Source organism: Salvelinus fontinalis, chromosome 18 (assembly GCF_029448725.1).
Source record: "Salvelinus fontinalis isolate EN_2023a chromosome 18, ASM2944872v1, whole genome shotgun sequence".
In the NCBI taxonomy this organism is placed as follows: Eukaryota; Metazoa; Chordata; class Actinopteri; order Salmoniformes; family Salmonidae; genus Salvelinus; species Salvelinus fontinalis.
The window spans coordinates 24327797-24348573 of NC_074682.1; the positions used below are offsets into that span (position 1 = coordinate 24327797).

Consider the following 20777-nt stretch of genomic DNA (forward strand, 5'->3'; position numbering starts at 1 on the left):
TGAATCATTCTAAACAAGAATTATTAATGTGTATCTATATTTGTGTAAGTACAATATTCACAAATCCATATTGTATGTATGTATGTATGTATGTATGTATGTATGTATGTATGTATGTATGTATGTATGTATGTATGTATGTATGTATGTATGTATGTATGTATGTATGTATGTACGCATGTACGCATGTGTGTGTGTGTGTGTGTGTGTGTGTGTGTGTGTGTGTGTGTGTGTGTGTGTGTGTGTGTGTGTGTGTGTGTGTGTGTGTGTGTGTGTGTGTGTGTGTGTGTGTGTGTGTGTGTGTGTGTGAGTTTAAACTTGGAGATAATTATGTGCTATGGTCAAGTTGGCTTAAACTTTTTATGATATCAGATAGTAATTTGAGGTTCAACACTATGGGAAAAAGACTACACGAAAAGTGCAAGAAAGGTTATAGAAGTTAACTGAATATTAGGCCAACTCCAAAAGCAACTCTATTCCCCCGCTCATCGTCACCCGCATTTCAATGGGGATAGATTCGACCGTTACGTTGAGGGACTGACTGACTGACCATTGAGGTGCTTCAGCAAGCTATTGCCTTACCTCCCTTATCCTACCTCATTTGCACACACTATATATAGACTTTTTCTATTGTATTATTGACTTTATGTTTGTTTATTCCATGTGTAACTCTGTGTTGTTGTTTGTGTCGCACTGCTTTGCTCTATCTTGGCCAGGTCACAGTTGTAAATGAGAACTTGTTCTCAACTAGCCTACCTGGCTAAAGGTGAAGAAAAAAAATGAAAAAGAGATCTGGCATAACTTTGCCATCATAAATTGTAGAAATAGGCCCAACAAGCGCCTATCTGTGAGTTGCAACTCATGCAATGACCAATAATCAAGATTAGTAAAGACCCTATCTGGTTTATATCTGTTTTTACGACTTTTCAATTGTAGACTGAAGTAATTGTTATAGACTATAATGATCAAAGCAGAATTTTAACATTTAGGCCTATCTGACAGGAAAATGTTCAGCTAACTAAAACAATACAAATAGAAATATAATATAAATACATCTAAATTGAATATTTTAAAAAGTTAACTTGGATGTATTAGAGGTGATTCTTTTGAAAGTATAGCTCACATGAATGTAGTATAAAAAATCATGCGGAATACTTTTTTAAATACATATTTTTACAGTTTGTTCACAGACTGGATTCAGCAGAGTAAGCTAATTTAGCAAATGTCTAGGGAATAGGGGGGGGGGGGGGGGGGGGGGGGGGTTCCTTATTGATTTGATAACAATATAATAGACTAGTTAGCCTGTCACCCGCGTTCTCTTCTGCAGAAAACACCTGTAGGATAGGCCTGTATGAGTTTGCGGTAGAATATTTCATACAGACAAGGTTCCTATTGCTATTGCTATTTCATCCGTGGAATTCAATACCACAATATAGGTGACGATATTCTATTTTGGAAATTAACATTTTAACTTCAATTAGGCCGAAAATTGCGTGTTGAGAGCATCAAATAATTTTCAGTTAAACGTGCAAGCTTCTGAGTATTACAGTAATTACACCGATCTATGGTGGTAGTAGGCCGATAGCCTAACAGGTAGGCGTAGAGAACATTTACAATAGGGACCTTTCAAATAGCAATAGCTTAAAGCAAATTGTAATAAAAGTAATAGGTTAAAACTATTAGCCTACATTCTTAAGTAGCCTAAGAAAGGAGATTAGGTTGAAAGTCGCGTGTCAACTCCGTGGGCCTGCCGTGCATATACAATTGCTGTGGAAAACACTACTGGTGGAAGGCAATTTCACAAATCATTTTTGCAACAATTAGGGAGTGTGGAGGGGTGAAATGGCGATTTCACATGCAGATGCGCCGATGGGGAGGACCTGGTACCCTGCGGAACAGCTATGACCCTAACCCTGCCGCTTTGGTTTGCTTCACATGGGACAGAAGGCACAAAGAGCCCGCCTCACCCTCCTTGGAAGACTCACCGAGCATTGGATTAAGTAAAGCATCAATCACAGGAAAACCAAACAAAAGCGTTTTCTAGAAAAACATTCTTTAGATGGAAACATCAGCTGTCTTTCTACTGCCTTTAGCGAGGAGGCATGTTACCAATACGTTCGCTCTCTCTCACGATAAAAATACGAATATAAATCACCTTCCCCTCAAGTGTGTTTTATTATTTTTTACTTCAAGTATCAGTTCAAGTTTGTGTCTGCTTTATTGAAATTCATGTAAAAGGATTGGAACATTTTTATTTAAATATTATAAAATCAATAAACAGTAAACATTCACATGTTGTTCTTTCTTTAGTGTGGGTTATTTTGGTTGATATTGAGAGCCCCCCTATGTCTATCTTTATGTAGGCCTAAATACAATTCTAACAAAAATGCTGATAACCATGATAATGCTGATAATATTGGTTAGTTTTATTTAAAACAATGTTACACATAATATAGTATTAGGCCTAACAATGTCAATATCAACCTGTCAGGCAATATATTTATAAAAGTGTGTTTAGTCTGGTCCATTTGCTTTTAGGTTTCCCATAAGGAGTATGTAAAAATAAAGGAAATAGCTATGCATTATTTACTCAATGCATTTATTTGCAATCCACAGCCATAATTCACTTTTGTGATCAAATTACAAATTCAGCACCCCATTACCCTTTACTATTAAATTAAGTTGTTATAACACTAGATTTTACAGTTTTTTTTTGAGGAAGGACAAACCGATTGCAAGAAACAGGACAAACCGATTGCAAGAAACGCATCCCAGCTCCTGTTCACTAACTGAGATTCTGAACTCTTGGCAAACCATGACACCAAAATACTTTTTTTTAGTTGAGTCAACATTAAGCATGGCGGGCTATATCATTTACACAATCATTATGTTGCCATTTTGGCTGCATAATCAGCTTAATACTTTTAGGCGCGTTTCTCATGATGGCGCAATGATGTACGCTAATGTCCACTAGTGGGCGACGATCTTGACTTTACATGCCCTCTCTATGTCCCCTATATTCACCAGGTAAACGAATGGCCGATGAAAGTACAGCAAACTACATGCAGGAGAATTTAAGGAGATATTGGGTATATTTGTCCAGAGAAAGATGTCTCATTGTGACAGTTGATTGACACAGCCCCCCCCCCCCCCCCCCCCCCCCCCCCCCACTGACACACGTCCCTGCATCTGATTCCAATAAGGGACTGTCACTTGTTTCTTTTATCAAATTCACAAGACAGAAAACACTTCCCCTTTTAACATATTGTCTCCAGTCTTATCTTGATCTGGGTTGTTCTTCAAACACTTTGCTACAAAGCCTCATTATTTGTGACATGGCAATTACCCAAGTTTCTTTTTAGCTTGTAGGTGAATACTGCTGTTTCTCTGCAAGGCATCCTATCTCCATCCTGCATCAACTCATAGTGTCTTGTACAATTTTTAGCTACTCATGTTGGAAGTACACAAAGAAAGCCTACCTTTGATAAGAGAATAGCTTACTTAACCATCATAGTTTGAACAAAGTAAAGTATTGCATGAATATAGTTTTAATGACATCTTGTATGTGGTGTTACCAACTTGAAGCATTACTTTAACATTTTCCTAACATCATTTAAAGTTCCCTAACATAATACTATTTTCCCACTGCTATTATCTTCTCTTTGATATTAAAGAGTATCTTCAGCAAAAAATGGAATGCTTATCCTTTTGTTGATGTGTAAATGTGTACATTACAGAGTTGAAACAAATTGCACACTGTACAGAAGTACCCACTGGAAAGGAGAAAAGCTATTTACAACATACAACTAAATTGGATACAGACAACCAGCGCAAATATTTTCCGCTAAGTAAAATAGCAAATCTTGTGTCCTTTATTAATGTCCAACACTTGAAAAACACAAATCACAGAGCTTCTTGTTATTTTACTTTACTATAAGATAAGACTCCTTCATAATACAAAGCACTTTTTTCCTCTCTCTGGAGTCTCTGCCTTCACACACAGCTTGTGAGTTCCACTTGGTGTGCATTGTCTTTCAATTTGAGACATATTTGGATAAATTATTATCCAAAAACACATCAACATTTCTTATAAAGTATTTCATGTCCATATAGAGGTGATAGAGTGGCAGAATGGTCTCGATCTCTCCTCTGTGGCCTGGAATGTGTTCAGACAGGTGCGACTGCTGCAGAGCAGAGCAGACTACTGCCAGGACCATGCTAGTTATGTGCCAGGTCCTCCCACTTAGAGTGTACCGTGACGCTGCAGCTCAGACACTAACACGTTCTACTTTGCTCTGCTCTGCAAATCCAGCAGAATCTTGTTAACTTGCTGGGGCATGTTCACATCTGCTTGGAATTATCAAAATGTGTTATTGCTTCCTTATGGGAATAATTTTTATCAGGATGCAGAGAGAGATACTATATAAAATGGTCTTGTAAGAGGGAAGGAGAGCTGCTTTCTTTACTTAATTAGAGGGTGCTGCTTATAGATACTCATCACATTAATAGAAACAGACATATGCTTAAGGGAGACACTGAACTGACAGACACAGCTAGGGCTCTGATAGGCTGATGTTGTACCCACAAGATAGAGATGACCATGACGGAGTGAAGTGGAGAGGAGGGCAGATGAACTCCCTCACAGCCAGATCAGCAGCATCACTAAGTAACCCCTGAGAGGGAAGGAGAGGGGAGCGGGGGAGTGTAGGTGACATCAGGCTGGCAGCAGGTGTCCCCAGCTGGATGGGTGGGTGGGGGGTGAGGGGGGGTAGAGGGTGATCCATGGCAGCGTGGGTGACATGCTGTCACTGCTCATTATTGCATGAATCCTGTTGTATCTTTAAACCCCTAGCTCATTAGATTGGTATTCAGTAGACATGTCATTGACAGTATGGAGGCTTGGGAGATGAAGAGCCTGTCCAACTAGTTTGTTTTTGGACATTTAAACTTTGGGTACATGAAAATGTTGGTTGCTCATGTGTTTACGTGCAAGGTGCGGGATGCTAAAGCCCTGCCACTGAGAAAGAGAGAGGAATAGCTGTCATTCTCACTAAACAACCCACAGAGGGACAAACAAATGGATTCTGGCAAAACCGAAGGCCCTTATCGCCTTGTGGCAGAGCTCACCTGTCTCTTCAGTTAACAGCCCAACACTACCCTAGTTTCCATCTACAGTCAAATGTCACTGCACTTCAAATATAAATCTACTTCAAATACCCCTGCAGTTTGAGTCTGTCTGTTTTGTTTGTGTATCTAAGTGTTGTGGTGGTATCATGCCTGTTCCCCATAGATCTGTAAAGAAAGATATTATACTATAGCCTCTGTGTTTAATTGCATACATCCAAGTCTTTGATGATTTGCATCCCACCATCGCACAAGATAATAGTGAATAGTAGATGGTGTAAAACAAGTCATGACTGTTGCTGCTGTGTTGAGTAGGGGGAACGCATGCAGAGCCACTCAGATAACAACCCTGTTGATTGTCTGTCAGGGCCCTCAGATGACAACCCTGTTGATTGTCTGTCCGGGCCCTCAGATGGCAACCCTGTTGATTGTCTGTCAGGGCCCTCAGATGACAACCCTGTTGATTGTCTGTCCGGGCCCTCAGATGGCAACCCTGTTGATTGTCTGTCAGGGCCCTCAGATGACAACCCTGTTGATTGTCTGTCAGGGCCCTCAGATGACAACCCTGTTGATTGTCTGTCAGGGCCCTCAGATGACAACCCTGTTGATTGTCTGTCAGGGCCCTCAGATAACAACCCTGTTGATTGTCTGTCAGGGCCCTCAGATAACAACCCTGTTGATTGTCTGTCAGGGCCCTCAGATGACAACACTGTTGATTGTCTGTCAGGGCCCTCAGATGACAACACTGTTGATTGTCTGTCAGGGCCCTCAGATAACAACCCTGTTGATTGTCTGTCAGGGCCCTCAGATGACAACCCTGTTGATTGTCTGTCAGGGCCCTCAGATAACAACCCTGTTGATTGTCTGTCAGGGCCCTCAGATGACAACACTGTTGATTGTCTGTCAGGGCCCTCAGATGACAACACTGTTGATTGTCTGTCAGGGCCCTCAGATAACAACACTGTTGATTGTCTGTCAGGGCCCTCAGATAACAACCCTGTTGATTGTCTGTCAGGGCCCTCAGATAACAACCCTGTTGATTGTCTGTCAGGGCCCTCAGATGACAACACTGTTGATTGTCTGTCAGGGCCCTCAGATGACAACACTGTTGATTGTCTGTCAGGGCCCTCAGATGACAACACTGTTGATTGTCTGTCAGGGCCCTCAGATAACAACCCTGTTGATTGTCTGTCAGGGCCCTCAGATAACAACCCTGTTGATTGTCTGTCAGGGCCCCCAGATAACAACCCTGTTGATTGTCTGTCAGGGCCCTCAGATAACAACCCTGTTGATTGTCTGTCAGGGCCCTCAGATGACACAAACCTGACCAGAGGAGAACCATGTCGGTCAAAACGTTTTATTGGTTGTATCACTGAAAGCCTAATCAAAGATCATTTATGGGGGAATCAAACATTGAGCAGATATTTACATTTAAGTCATTTAGCAGACGCTCTTATCCAGAGCGACTTACAAATTGGATAGCATTGAGATTTTCACAGCTTTTCACATATTTCAGTGTAGTTACATCATATTTCAATACTAGTTACATACAGTATATATATATTATAATACCTTTATTTAACTAGGCAAGTCAGTTAAGAACAAATTCTTATTTTTCAATGATAGCCTAGGAACAATGGGTTTAGGAACAATGGGCCTTGTTCAGGGGCAGAACGACAGATTTGTACCTTGTCAGCTCAGGGATTTGAACGTGCAACCTTCCGGTTACTAGTCCAACACTCTAACCACTAGGCTACCCTGCCGCCCCCCCAGATATTACGTAGTAATGCAGTTTGTATGTGATTAAACACTCTATGATTGCAAACACATCCCGGAATCTTGACCTAGACCGTGTGACTATATTGTATATCAGTTTTATTCCATTATCACCATTTAATTTTCTCTGAAGAGGCCATCAATTATTTATAATTGCTAAGTAAGAGTGAGTTTGTAAAAGTTATATTACTACTAAAACGCAAAGTGAAGATCAGAGCGAGCATGATATTTCATTTCACGAGCATGAATATTTCAAACAATATTTCTGTGACTAATTTAAGTGGAAATCATGAAAAGTATTTGATGAATGTGTCTTCGTTGATGTCTGATAAATTCTACAAAATCCCTATGAATATTAATACAAGAGATCCTGAATGTTTTTTGTATTAGCTAATTAATATGTATAATCTAAAAATCTAATCAAACTCCACTTTCCCCTTGCGACATTGTGTAACCTCCTGTAGTGGTGGTAGACTACTTGTCCACACTGTCAATACCTGAGAGGCATCAGAGCTCCAGTAAGAAACAACAGTAATAAACAAGCAACAAACTATAAACCAAAATGATGTGTTCTATGTATCACACTGTAAATTGTATGGTTTAACAAATAGACTTGAGGAGTTGTGCCCCATATTCACGTGAGTGCGTGTGCTTGTGTGTCTGTGTGTGTGTGTGTGTGTGTGTGTGTGTGTGTGTGTGTGTGTGTGTGTGTGTGTGTGTGTGTGACCTGTGTGTACAACATGTGATAGAACCCCATGCTGTGGCATCACGGTCTGATGTGCATGCCAAATCCTCTTGCCCTTTCACCCAACCAACCATCCTGGCTCTGCAGCATCACCCCGTGCAGCAGCCATCAGTGGATCCTGGGATGGTGAGCAGGAAGTCACAGTGAGTGGACTGTGTCAGGAGAAGTCACAGTGAGTGGACTGTGTTCCCCAAACATCTTCCCTTTAACAAGCTGTGACTATCCTGACCAGCTACTGACCATTTACTGTCTGCACCACTCCAGACTACAGGCTCATCTCAGACTGAAGGAATAATACATCTCAGAGTAAAACTAAAGGGACCGTTCAAAAACACTTGCATGTTCTTCATAGCCTTCACAAACCAATGGAGTTCCTATTCACCTCCAGGATAATTCCTGCTTCTGTTCGGTCAATGCTTTAAAACACTGTGAGTCCTTTTCAAGCCATTGTAATAAAGCATGTTTCAAAATATTTGTCTCAAGGTTGTGCTGCACATACACCAGCAGACAACAGAAGGACATTTACGAATTGTCTAACAAAGATATCGATGCTGTTTGTTTTAGAGACAGATCCATCCATTTAGCAACAAAACTCTTCAATTCTTCAACTCCTAGCAGCATGTGATAGACTAGTCGTGTTTAGCTCTTAATCAGTTAAAGGCATCTCTTTGAAAAAGCCGAAGGAAGAAAGCAAGTCCTTTGTTTAATGAAGATGAAAGTAACAGCCTCCATTTTGCATGCTGCCGTAATTAGTCTCACTGAATCCATCTGAGAGATCAATCAGTGGAAAAAGACAGAATTTGATCCCCAACATGAGAGTCAAAATGTCCCTCTGTCTGTCTCTGTTGGGTCCATGGGTTCATAGAGGATGGATGGCACCACTGTAGCTGGATAGAGACAGCAGGCAGGGGACTAAGTCAGACTCGAGACCTCACAGTGGGCTGAGGAGATCAGACATTTCTTTATGTGGGTAGTTGATTAAACGTGTTCAAAACTGTACGCATTCTACAAGGCTGGGAAGCTTGTCGGTGATGACATGGGATTATTTTTAATGAGACTAATTTAAACCGCAGGTATGGTCCATTTAGAGACAACATGTGGATTGGCATCTGAGTACTTCTCAGGTAAAGTTAGTCAAATGTGTGAGGTTCCATATTTTCCTATGTTCCAAAGGAATAAGTATCTATTCATGTCCTTTTCCATAAAACAAGATTTGCTTTACGGTTTCAGTTCAAGCTCCAGTAGCGCACACATGGAAGAAATCTGATTGAGAAATCGTATCGCAAACTCTAAAATGTCTTGCGTATCACACTGTAGACAATGTGGAGGTTTCAGTGAAGAAGTGAAACACAAACGTTAGCAGAACAGATAATCTAATTGAGAATGGGTAAGAAGCATGCTTTGGTTATCATGTTAGGGATGGGTGTCATGGGAGAGTCTGTGAAGCTTCATCTGGCCTCCTTGGCCTCCCCTCTCCTCAATAATCTGCTTGATAAAATTAATATTTGGGACAGAAATGTTGGTTAAAATGTTTTCCCAATGAATGTGTGAAACTGGCTTACTGGTCCTACACGGAGTCAGTTCATCTCACCCACCTCTCCGTTTTATGAGTGGGCATAGGCTGTTCAATCTTTCTGAGAGCTCATTGACTCATGTCTTTTCATCAAGCCAAGTGTCTGGTTCAAACGACCGGAGGGGACCTGTAAGGCTTAGCTATGTCTTAGCTTGAGTATATCAGTTATGTGGATTTATGTGTTATTTGCAGCCATTATTAGCTTTTTAAACATAATCATAATTCCTGAAGGTGGCCAACTTCTATCACAATATATGAATTCATTTAATTTAAAGCCATGTCTTAAAGGGGTTCATTCTGACTCTTTCCTTGTACACTATCTGGTCATCTGAGCATCTCTAACTGAACTGTCACAGACGATTTCGTCAGGAACAACTCCTCTTGCTGTCCCAAAGAGCATGTGGCCCTCACGAGAGTATCAGCTACCACTAGACTCAACGTCATTGTTCAGTTAATCATGCACTGCAGATTCACCATGTTAGATGCATTTTGCTTGCTGTCTAGCTGTGTGAAGTGTCTATTCATTTTCTGATTTTGCACAGAAAAGTGGTCAGCACAATAATGACGTTGTTTCCCTGTATATCATCTCTAGTTCTTTCATGGAACTTTATGTGTGTTGGGTGTCTGGGCAGTCTACAACTCCACATGACTGGGCCTGTTGGATTGAAAATCAACTGGTTAACCCAATGATCTAACCTGCATCATTTTTGGGATATGTGCTTTAGAAGTAGACAGTTATTGAATAATATTCAAACCGTTATGCATGTGTGGTTGTGTATCACACAATAAATAACCAGACTATAACATGTCCTATCCAGTCACTAGGTGTACAATTATTATATCCATATGATGGAAATGTACAATAAATCGGGGACATTAATAACATTATAACTAAATACAGAATAATCTCTTCCACAAAAACATAATTTACATTACAAAAGCTAATTCAATGGACGACAATGGGTGATTTTGTAATTTTGTACTGTGTGGTGATGATACATGTAGATTTAAAAATGATCATGCATGTAGATCTCTCTGTCTTTCATGTTCATATAAGAAAAACAGTTTGCTGTAAAGTTCCTGCAGACAGGACTCACAGTCATAAGTCAACATGTAACAGTACAGGACTCCCTGTTCTGTGTTAAATCAAATTTATTTATAAAGCCCTTCTTACATCAGCTGATATCTCAAAGTGCTGTACAGAAACCCAGCCTAAAACCCCAAACAGCAAGCAATGCAGGTGTAGAAGCACGGTGACTAGGAAAAACTCCCTAGAAAGGCCAGAACCTAGGAAGAAACCTAGAGAGGAACCAGGTTATGAGGGGTGGCCAGTCCTCTTCTGGCTGTGTCGGGTGGAGATTATAACAGAACATGGCCAAGATATTCAAATGTTCATAGATGACCAACAGGGTCAAATAATAATGATCACAGTGGTTGTCGAGGGTGCAACAGGTCAGCACCTCAGGAGTAAATGTCAGTTGGCTTTTCGTAGCCGATCACATTCAGAGTATCTCTACCGCTCCTGCTGTCTCTAGAGAGTTGAAAACAGCAGGTCTGGGACAGGTAACACGTCCAGTGAACAGGTCAGGGTTCCATAGCCGCAGGCAGAACAGTTGAAACTGGAGCAGCAGGGGGGGGGGGGGGGGGGGGGGGGAGAATTAGAGAGAGCATACTGAAATTCACACAGGACACCAGATAAGACAGGAGAAATACTCCAGATATAACAGACTGACCATAGCCTCTCGACACATAAACTACTGCAGCATAAATACTGGAGGCTGAGACAGGAGGGGTCGGGAGGCACTGTGGCCCCATCCGACGATACCCCCGGACAGGGCCAAACAGGCAGGATAAAACCCCACCCACTTTCCCAAAGCACAGCCCCCACACCACTAGAGGGATATCTTCAACCACCAACTTACCATCCTGAGACAAGGCCGAGTATAGCCCACAAAGATCTCCACCACAGCACAACCCAAGGGGGGCGCCAACCCAGACAGGAAGATCACGTCAGTGACTCAACCCACTCAAGTGACGCACCGCTCATAGGGACTGCATGGAAGAGCACCAGTAAGCCAGTGACTCAGCCCCCGTAATAGGGTTAGAGGCAGAGAATCCCAGTGGAGAGAGGGGAACGGGCCAGGCAGAGACAGCAAGGGTGGTTCGTTGCTCCAGTGCCTTTCCGTTCACCTTCACACTCCTGGGCCAGACTACACTCAATCATAGGACCTACTGAAGAGATGACTCTTCAATAAAGACTTACAGGTTGAGACCGAGTCTGAGTCTCTCACATTGGTAGGCAGACCATTCCATAAAAATGGAGCTCTATAGGAGAAAGCCCTGCCTCCAGCTGTTTGCTTAGAAATTCTAGGGACAATAAGGAGGCCTGCGTCTTGTGACCGTAGCGTACATGTAGGTATGTACGGCAGGACCAAATCGGAAAGATAGGTAGGAGCAAGCCCATGTAATGCTTTGTAGGTTAGCAGTAGAACCTTGAAATCCGCCCTTGCCTTAACAGGAAGACTTATAGACTTATTATAGACTGATAGACTTGTTATAGACTTATGTGCTGTGAGAAAATATGCACTATCTGTTATCAAATATAACTATGTGTTCATTCATAGATAAAGGGCTATCAGAGTCTGACCCCTCCTCAGAGAAACCATGTGTTTGTCACACACACAGGAACAGCATCTCTCCACAACAGGAGTGTGAAATCACCATGTTCAAACAGCGAGGGAGTGGAGCTCTCAAAGGGAACAAATATCAGTGCACACGGTTTACATCATGCAACGCACTGAACCCTCTATTCATGGGTCACTCTCAGGAAATCAATGTTTCTACTCCGCATTTGCAGTGGCTGGAGCGAGAGCTGAACTTGTGTAATCATCTAAAGACATCTAGAGTAAGGAGAGGATCACATTGGTCTGACTTTTAACTGATGCTTTTGCAGTGGCTAATAAATACCAAATGAATGTCTGAAAAATATCTGAACATGTCACCTCAATTAGATAGCCAATATAAATATTTAAATCAAGATGATGTATTGATTTTGATACATCATTGATACAATGATGATTATTTTTCATTTATTATTAGATGTGTGTGACTGTCTATTTAAACAATCATAAGTGTTGCTAAAGCGTATAACAACTTACATGCAAAATTGTCCTCTTTTGTTGGAGATGATCATTCCACTTAGGAGCTCTGACAGTGCAATACAGTCCACTGGCGCCATCAGGTGGACAGTTACGAAAATTAAAGGAAACACTTCAAGGATCATCGCTTCCAATGGGGGTGGTGGGTTTTTGGGATTGTTGCCGCGTTCATGTGCTTGTCTAAACTAGGAAACTCTGAAATGTACGACTTGCTAACTGGTTGAACACAGCACGTGTATAGAGCCCCACAGTGGAGTAGTCATAATACCCATAATAAAAAAACAGCTAAATGGTTCCAATCGTTTTTCCACCATTCATTTTTTCCCATAGAAACACTTAAAATAAGGGCTGTGTTTTGTGTAGGCTTACCCTGGCATGACGTTTTGATAACCACGACAACTACATTTAGCTAACATTAGATAGTTCATCCAGAGATTCTTACCTTTGCCTCGATTCGACAGTCTCATCCAGATCTTCATGGCATTTGTAGTTATGATAGCCACATTAGCAGCTAATTAACATTTAATTTGTTGGGGATAAATATAGGTGAATATATTGATGAGTCCCCTTGTCTGAGAAAGATTTACATGGTTATCAAAACATCACGCAAGAGTAAGCCTATGTAACAGTTTAACTTTATGGCGTCCCCTCGCCCAGAACCGGGCGCGAACCAGGGACCCTCTGCACACATCAACAACAGTCACCCACGAAGCATCGTTACCCATCGCTCCACAAAGGCCGCGGCTCTTTGGTGAACCACTACTACTTCAAGGTCTCAAAGCGAGTGACGTCACCGTTTTTGAAAGGCTATTAGCACGCACAACCGCTAACTAGCTAGCCATTTCACATCGGTTACATTCACCCCCCTTTCGACCTCCTCCTTTTCCGCAGCAACCAGTGATCCGGGTCAACAGCATCAATGTAACAGTTTAACTTTAGTCCGCCCCCTCGCCCCGACCCGGGCGCGAACCAGGGACCCTCTGCACACATCAACAACAGTCACCCACGAAGCATCGTTACCCATCGCGCCTCAAAAGCCGTGGCCCTTGCAGGGCAAGGGGAACCATTACTTCAAGGTCTCAGAGCAAGTGACGTCACCGATTGAAAGGCTATTAGCGCGCACCACCGCTAACTAGCTAGCCATTTCACATCCGTTACACCTACACGAAACACAGCCCTTATTTGAAGTGTTTCTAATATCCACTACAAAAAAAATGAATGGTGGGGAAATTATTGGAACCATTTCCCTGTTTGACCGCTAGGATTTAAGGGTATTATGACGTATACTGTGGTACTCTATAACTATAAACGGTTGGCAATTCATAAACTTTCCTAGTTCCAATTTGCACCTGAACGTGGCATATGTATAGCTGGATGGGTTAGCGGACAATGTCACAAAAGCGATGTGTGTGCTTCCATGGGTCAGAAGTCAGCATGTTGTTGTGATTCTGGATGGCCAGTTTGCCATGTGATGAATAGCAAGTGGCTCGTTTCATCAAAAATGTGCAATCCGCACTCCGACCTGCGAAAGGCAGCAATACACAGCGTCTAGTGATTAAAAACTACACGAAGAAGAACATCACTTCCTGTTTAAAAATGGCTGCACCCTTACTAATGTCACATTAGACAATAGAAGTGCTATTTTCTCTAATGTTGAAAACGTTTTCGATCTTTTACGTATTCGTTTGATCTCTTTTGCAGGGTATACCTAAACATGGTCCATCTATGTAAGTATGATCAGGTTGCTATTTAATTAACTAACGCTGTAAACATGGGCTAACTAGCACGTTGGGGTACGTTTATTAGCTAACCGGAAATGTCTCTAATTTTACTGTTGACGAGCCTAGCCATGAATATGGTGTCTAGCTAGCTAACAGTTATACCGATAATGTTTATTTCATGGAATAGACAACAGATAGCTACACAATAGCTAGACATTGAGTGTTATTTGTATTATGGGAAGGCCACTTGCTAATGAGTTATTGTCCAGACATGAAATACTGTTGGGTGTGTGGTGTTCCCATTTATTGCAGATTATGTTAAAAGAGAGCTCCACCATGTTAAATTATCGTTGCGGTGGGTGGCGATCCAGATTCAAGTATTTTGCAGATAGCATAGTGTTATTGGAGCGGTTGTGGTGTATAAGCAGTAAAAACAGTGTCAATCCCTAATTTACCTGTCTAAACACCTGATAACCTTTGACTTAGCTATGCACCTAACAAAACACCACCTGAACTGTGGTCACAACTAATTGCTTACTCTTTGACTGAAAACATCCTACTTCAAATGCTGTTCTATTTTTAAGCCAATTTAATTGCATATGAATTTCACCATTTAACGAAACAATACAATGCTGATTTTGTTGTATTATCCTTACAGCATCCTTCCTACTGAAGACGTACCATGGAGGACACATTGTCATCAGATTGGCAATGGCTGGCCACAAACAGTCTAACAGACCTTTCTACCGCATTGTGGCAGCTTACAACAAGCGAGCACGAGACAGTAAATACATAGAACAGCTAGGCTCTTATGACCCCCTGCCAAACATCTACAATGAGAAACTGGTCAGCATCAACTCTGACAGGATCAAGTACTGGATGGGCTGCGGTGCACATCCAACGAAGCCTGTGGCTAAACTTCTAGGTGTGTTCCCTCTACCCTCACCATGACAACACACACTTTACAGGTTTATTGAAACGACCAGTGTAAGACCTACATCATGGAAAAGACACCAAATCACAGGTTCATAAACTAACTATACTGAACCAAAATATAAACGCAACAGTTTTTACAATTTTACTGAGTTACAGTTTATGTAAGGAAATCTGTCACTTGAAATAAATTCATTAGGCCCAAATCTATGGATTTCTCATGACTGGGAAACATAAGGTAATGGTGGCAGATGAATGGCATGACAATTTATTTTTTATACCTTTATTTAACTAGGCAAGTCAGTTAAGAACAAATTCTTATTTTCGATGACGGCCCTAGGAACAGTGCCTTGTTCAGGGGCAGAACGACAGAGTTTTACCTTGTCAGCTCGGGGATTTGATCTTGCAACCTTTCGGTTACTAGTCCAATGCTTTAACCAATAGGCTACCTGCCGCCCCAATTGGGCCTCAGGGTCTCGTCACGGTATCTCTGTGCATTCAAATTGCCATTGATAAAATGCCATTTTGTTCGTTATCCGTAGCTTATGCCTGACTTTACCATAACCCCACCGCCACCATGGGGCTCTCTGTTCACAATGTTGACATCAACAAACCACTCACCCACATGACGCCATACACATGCTCTGGGGTTGTGAAGCCGGTTAGATGTACTGCCAAATTCTCTAAAATGACATTGGAGGTGGCTTATGGCAGAGAAATGAACATTCAATTCTCTGGCAACAGCTCTGGTGGACATTCCTGCAGTCAGAATGCCAATTACACGTTCCCTCAACTTGAGACATCTGTGGTATTGTGTTGTGTGACAAAACTGCACATTTAGTGACCTTTTATTGTCCCCAGCACAAGGTGCACCTGTGTAATGATGATGATGCTGTTAAGCAACATTTAGGAGAAAGAAGCTTTTTGTGCATATGCAACATTTCTGGGAACTTTGATTTTAGCTCATGATACATGGGACCAACACCAACACTTTGTTCAGTGTAGTATACTTTTAAATGTAATCAATACTTCCAATTAAGTCTCAATGCTACCTGGGAATCTATGTGGTCTAAGATACTGTTAACCCCATGTCTGTTCCTGTAGGACTGGCTGGGTTCTTCCCCCTGCATCCCATGACGGTGACAGAAACAGAGCGTCACAGGGCCCTGGCAGAACTAGCAGAGGAAGCAGCTCCAGAAGATGGAGTTAAGCAGCAGGAACTATGAGAGCTGGAGTGTGGGGGACTGTCAAGCATAGCAGGATGTGGTTACTGTACACAAAGGACAGCTATAAATGCCATTCTCCTCCCAAAGGGTTAACTGTTTCCAGAGAAAGCCTTTGTTCTATGTGAACAATGAATATTCATAAGCAGTGCTTTTCCTACAAATTGTCTTTTTTTATTTCACCATTATGATAAGTGCTACATATTCACATCTCAAAAGCAAAGACATATGTTGGATGAACTTTTTGTTGTTGTGGTCAATTAAAGTTATAAATTAGCATTGTGTTTGGGATACTTTCAATGTTTCCAAATCATACATTTTTAACATTAACATTGGCTAAATGCCAAATTGCTCATTTTTATTTTTATTTTTTTATTTCACCTTTATTTAACCAGGTAGGCAAATTGAGAACACGTTCTCATTTACAATTGCGACCTGGCCAAGATAAAGCAAAGCAGTTCGACACATACAACAACACATAGTTACACATGGAGTAAAACAAACATACAGTCAGTAATACAGTGAAAATTAAGTCTATATACAATATGAGCAAGTGAGGTGAGATAAGGGAGGTGAAGGCAAACAAAATATATATATAAATAAATAAAAATATAAAAAGGCCATGGTGGCGAAGTAAATACAATATAGCAAGTAAAAAATAACACTGGAATGGTTGGTTTGCAGTGGAAGAAGGTGCAAAGTAGAGATAGAAATAATGGGGTGCAAAGGAGCAAAATAAATAAATACAGTAGGTAAAGAGGTAGTTGTTTGGGCTAAATTATAGATGGGCTATGTACAGGTGCAGTAATCTATGAGCTGCTCTGACAGCTGGTGCTTAAAGCTAGTGAGGGAGATAAGTGTTTCCAGTTTCAGAGATTTTTGTAGTTCGTTCCAGTCATTGGCAGCAGAGAACTGGAAGGAGAGGCGGCCAAAGGAAGAATTGGTTTTGGAGGTGACCAGAGAGATATACCTGCTGGAGCGCGTGCTACAGGTGGGCGTTGCTATGGTGACCAGCGAGCTGAGATAAGGGGGGACTTTACCTAGCAGGGTCTTGTAGATGACCTGGAGCCAGTGGGTTTGGCGACGAGTGTGAAGCGAGGGCCAGCCAACGAGAGTGTACAGGTCGCAGTGGTGGGTAGTATATGGGGCTTTGGTGACAAAACGGATGGCACTGTGATAGACTGCATCCAATTTATTGAGTAGGGTTTTGGAGGCTATTTTGTAAATCACATCACCGAAGTCGAGGATTGGTAGGATGGTCAGTTTTACAAGGGTATGTTTGGCAGCATGAGTGAAGGATGCTTTGTTGCGGAATAGGAAGCCGATTCTAGATTTAACTTTGGATTGGAGATGCTTGATGTGAGTCTGGAAGGAGAGTTTACAGTCTAACCAGACACCTAGGTATTTGTAGTTGTCCACATATTCTAAGTCAGAGCCGTCCAGAGTAGTGATGCTGGATAGGCGGGCAGGTGCAGGCAGCGATCGGTTGAAGAGCATGAATTTAGTTTTACTTGTATTTAAGAGCAATTGGAGGCCACGGAAGGAGAGTTGCATGGCATTGAAGCTCGCCTGGAGGGTTGTTAACACAGTGTCAAGAGAAGGGCCAGAAGTATACAGAATAGTGTCGTCTGCGTAGAGGTGGATCAGAGACTCACCAGCAGCAAGAGCGACATCATTGATGTATACAGAGAAGAGAGTCGGTCCAAGAATTGAACCCTGTGGCACCCCCATAGAGACTGCCAGAGGTCCGGACAACAGACCCTCCGATTTGACACACTGAACTCGATCAGAGAAGTAGTTGGTGAACCAGGCGAGGCAATCATTAGAGAAACCAAGGCTGTCGAGTCTGCCGATGAGGATGTGGTGATTGACAGAGTCAAAAGCCTTGGCCAGGTCAATGAATATGGCTGCACAGTACTGTTTCCTATCGATAGCGGTTAAGATATCGTTTATGACCTTGAGCGTGGCTGAGGTGCACCCATGACCAGCTCTGAAACCAGATTGCATAGCGGAGAAGGTATGGTGGGATTCGAGATGGTTGGTAATCTGTTTGTTGACTTGGCTTTCGAAGACCTTAGAAAGGCAGGGTAGGATAGATATAGGTCTGTAGCAGTTTGAGTCTAGAGTGTCTCCCCCTTTGAAGAGGGGGATAACCGCAGCTGCTTTCCAATCTTTGGGAATCTCAGACGACACGGAAGAGAGGTTGAAAAGGCTGGTAATAGGGGTGGCAACAATTTCAGCAGATAGTTTTAGAAAGAAAGGGTCCAGATTATCTAGCCCGGCTGATTTGTAAGGGTCCAGATATTGCAGCTCTTTCAGAACATCAGCTGACTGTATTTGGGAGAAAGAGAAATGGGGAAGGCTTGGGCGAGTAGCAGAGGGGAGGGCAGTGCTGTTGACCGGGGTAGGGGTAGCCAGGTGGAAAGCATGGCCAGCCGTAGAAAAATGCTTATTGAAATTCTCAATTATAATGGATTTGTTGGTGGTAACAGTATTTCCTATCTTCAGTGCAGTTGGAAGCTGGGAGGAGGTGTTCTTATTCTCCATGGACTTTACAGTGTCCCAGAACTTTTTTGAGTTTGTGTTGCAGGAAGCAAATTTCTGCTTGAAAAAGCTAGCCTTGGCTTTTCTAACTGCCTGTGTATACTGGTTTCTAGCTTCCCTGAAAAGTTGCATATCACGGGGGCTGTTCGATGCTAATGCAGAACGCCATAGGATGTTTTTCTGTTGGTTAAGGGCAGTCAGGTCAGGAGAGAACCAAGGGCTATATCTGTTCCTGGTTCTAAATTTCTTGAATGGGGCATGCTTATTCAAGATGGTGAGGAAGGCATTTAAAAAAAATATCCAGGCATCCTCTACTGACGGGATGAGATCAATATCCTTCCAGGATACCTCGGCCAGGTCGATTAGAAAGGCCTGCTCGCTGAAGTGTTTCAGGGAGCGTTTGACAGTGATGAGTGGAGGTCGTTTGATCGCTGACCCATTACGGATACAGGCAATGAGGCAGTGATCGCTGAGATCTTGGTTGAAAACAGCAGAGGTGTATTTGGAGGGCAAGTTGGTTAGGATGATGTCTATGAGGGTACCCGTGTTTACGGAATTGGGGTGATACCTGGTAGGTTCATTGATAATTTGTGTGAGATTGAGGGCATCAAGCTTAGATTGTAGGGTGGCTGGGGTGTTAAGCATGTTCCAATTTAGGTCGCCTAGCAGCACAAGCTCTGAAGATAGATGGGGGGCAATCAGTTCACATATGGTGTCCAGAGCACAGCTGGGGGCAGAGGGTGGTCTATAGCAGGCGGCAACAGTGAGAGACTTGTTTTTAGAGAGGTGGATTTTTAAAAGTAGGAGTTCAAATTGTTTCGGAACAGACCTGGATAGTAAAACAGAACTCTGCAGGCAATCCTTGCAGTAGATTGCAACACCGCCCCCTTTGGCCGTTCTATCTTGTCTGAAAATCTTGTAGTTAGGGATGAAAATGTCAGAATTTTTGGTGGTCTTCCTAAGCCAGGATTCAGACACGGCTAAAACATCTGGGTTGGCAGAGTGTGCTAAAGCAGTGAACAAAACAAACTTAGGGAGGAGGCTTCTAATGTTAACATGCATGAAACCAAGGCTATTACGGTTACAGAAGTCATCAAAAGAGAGCGCCTGGGGAATAGGAGTGGAGCTAGGTACTGCAGGGCCTGGATTCACCTCTACATCACCAGAGGAACAGAGGAGGAGTAGGATAAGGGTACGGCTAAAAGCTATGAGAATTGGTTGTTTAGAACGTCTAGAACAGAGAGTAAAAGGAAGTTTCTGAGGGCGATAAAATAGCTTCAAGGAATAATGTACAGACAAAGGTATGGTAGGATGTGAATACAGTGGAGGTAAACCTAGGTAATGGGTGATGATGAGAGAGATATAGTCTCTAGAAACATCATTGAAACCAGGTGATGTCATCGCATATGTGGGTGGTGGAACTGAGAGGTTGGATATATAGTGAGCAGGGCTAGAGGCTCTACAGTGAAATAAGCCAATAAACACTAACCAGAACAGCAATGGACAAGGCATATTTACATTAAGGAGAGGCATGCTTAATCGAGTGATCATAAGGGTCCAGTGAGTAGAGGTTGGTTGGGGTCACGGCGATCCAGACAGCTGGCCGGGTAGCTGGCTATCGGTAGCAAGATAACATAGGATGGAGGTCTGTTTTTTTTGTTTTTTGTCACCTCGTTCGTTTCCGTCGGTAGATTAGTGGGGTTCCGTGTGGTAGAGGGGATCGATCCAATTGGCAAAATAGATATAGTGACCCAGGAAAAAAAGAAAAAATAAAAAAAAAAAAAAATAAATAAATAAAATTGTCCGGTATATTTATTTAGATAGCAGCCGATAAGACAGCTAATAACTAGCAGATGGGTATTCAGAAACGTCGCAATGGAAAAGCCTGTTGAAACCACCTCGGACAATTACGTCGGCAGACCAGTCGTGATGGATCGGCGGGGCTCCGTGTCGGCAATAAAGGGTCCAGTCCAATTGGCA

The 20777-nt window shown here is 42.3% G+C and overlaps 1 protein-coding gene across 1 annotated transcript; it reads left to right on the forward strand.

The window, feature by feature from the left end:
* The first annotated feature begins 13949 nt into the window (after nucleotides 1-13949).
* On the forward strand, nucleotides 13950-16532 carry LOC129815189 (28S ribosomal protein S16, mitochondrial-like). The gene is made up of 3 exons (XM_055868696.1): nucleotides 13950-14103; nucleotides 14756-15022; nucleotides 16135-16532. The coding sequence occupies exons 1-3, from the start codon at nucleotides 14091-14093 to the stop codon at nucleotides 16254-16256; spliced, it is 402 nt and encodes a 133-aa protein (XP_055724671.1). The 5' UTR covers nucleotides 13950-14090; the 3' UTR covers nucleotides 16257-16532.
* The last annotated feature ends 4245 nt before the right edge of the window (nucleotides 16533-20777 follow it).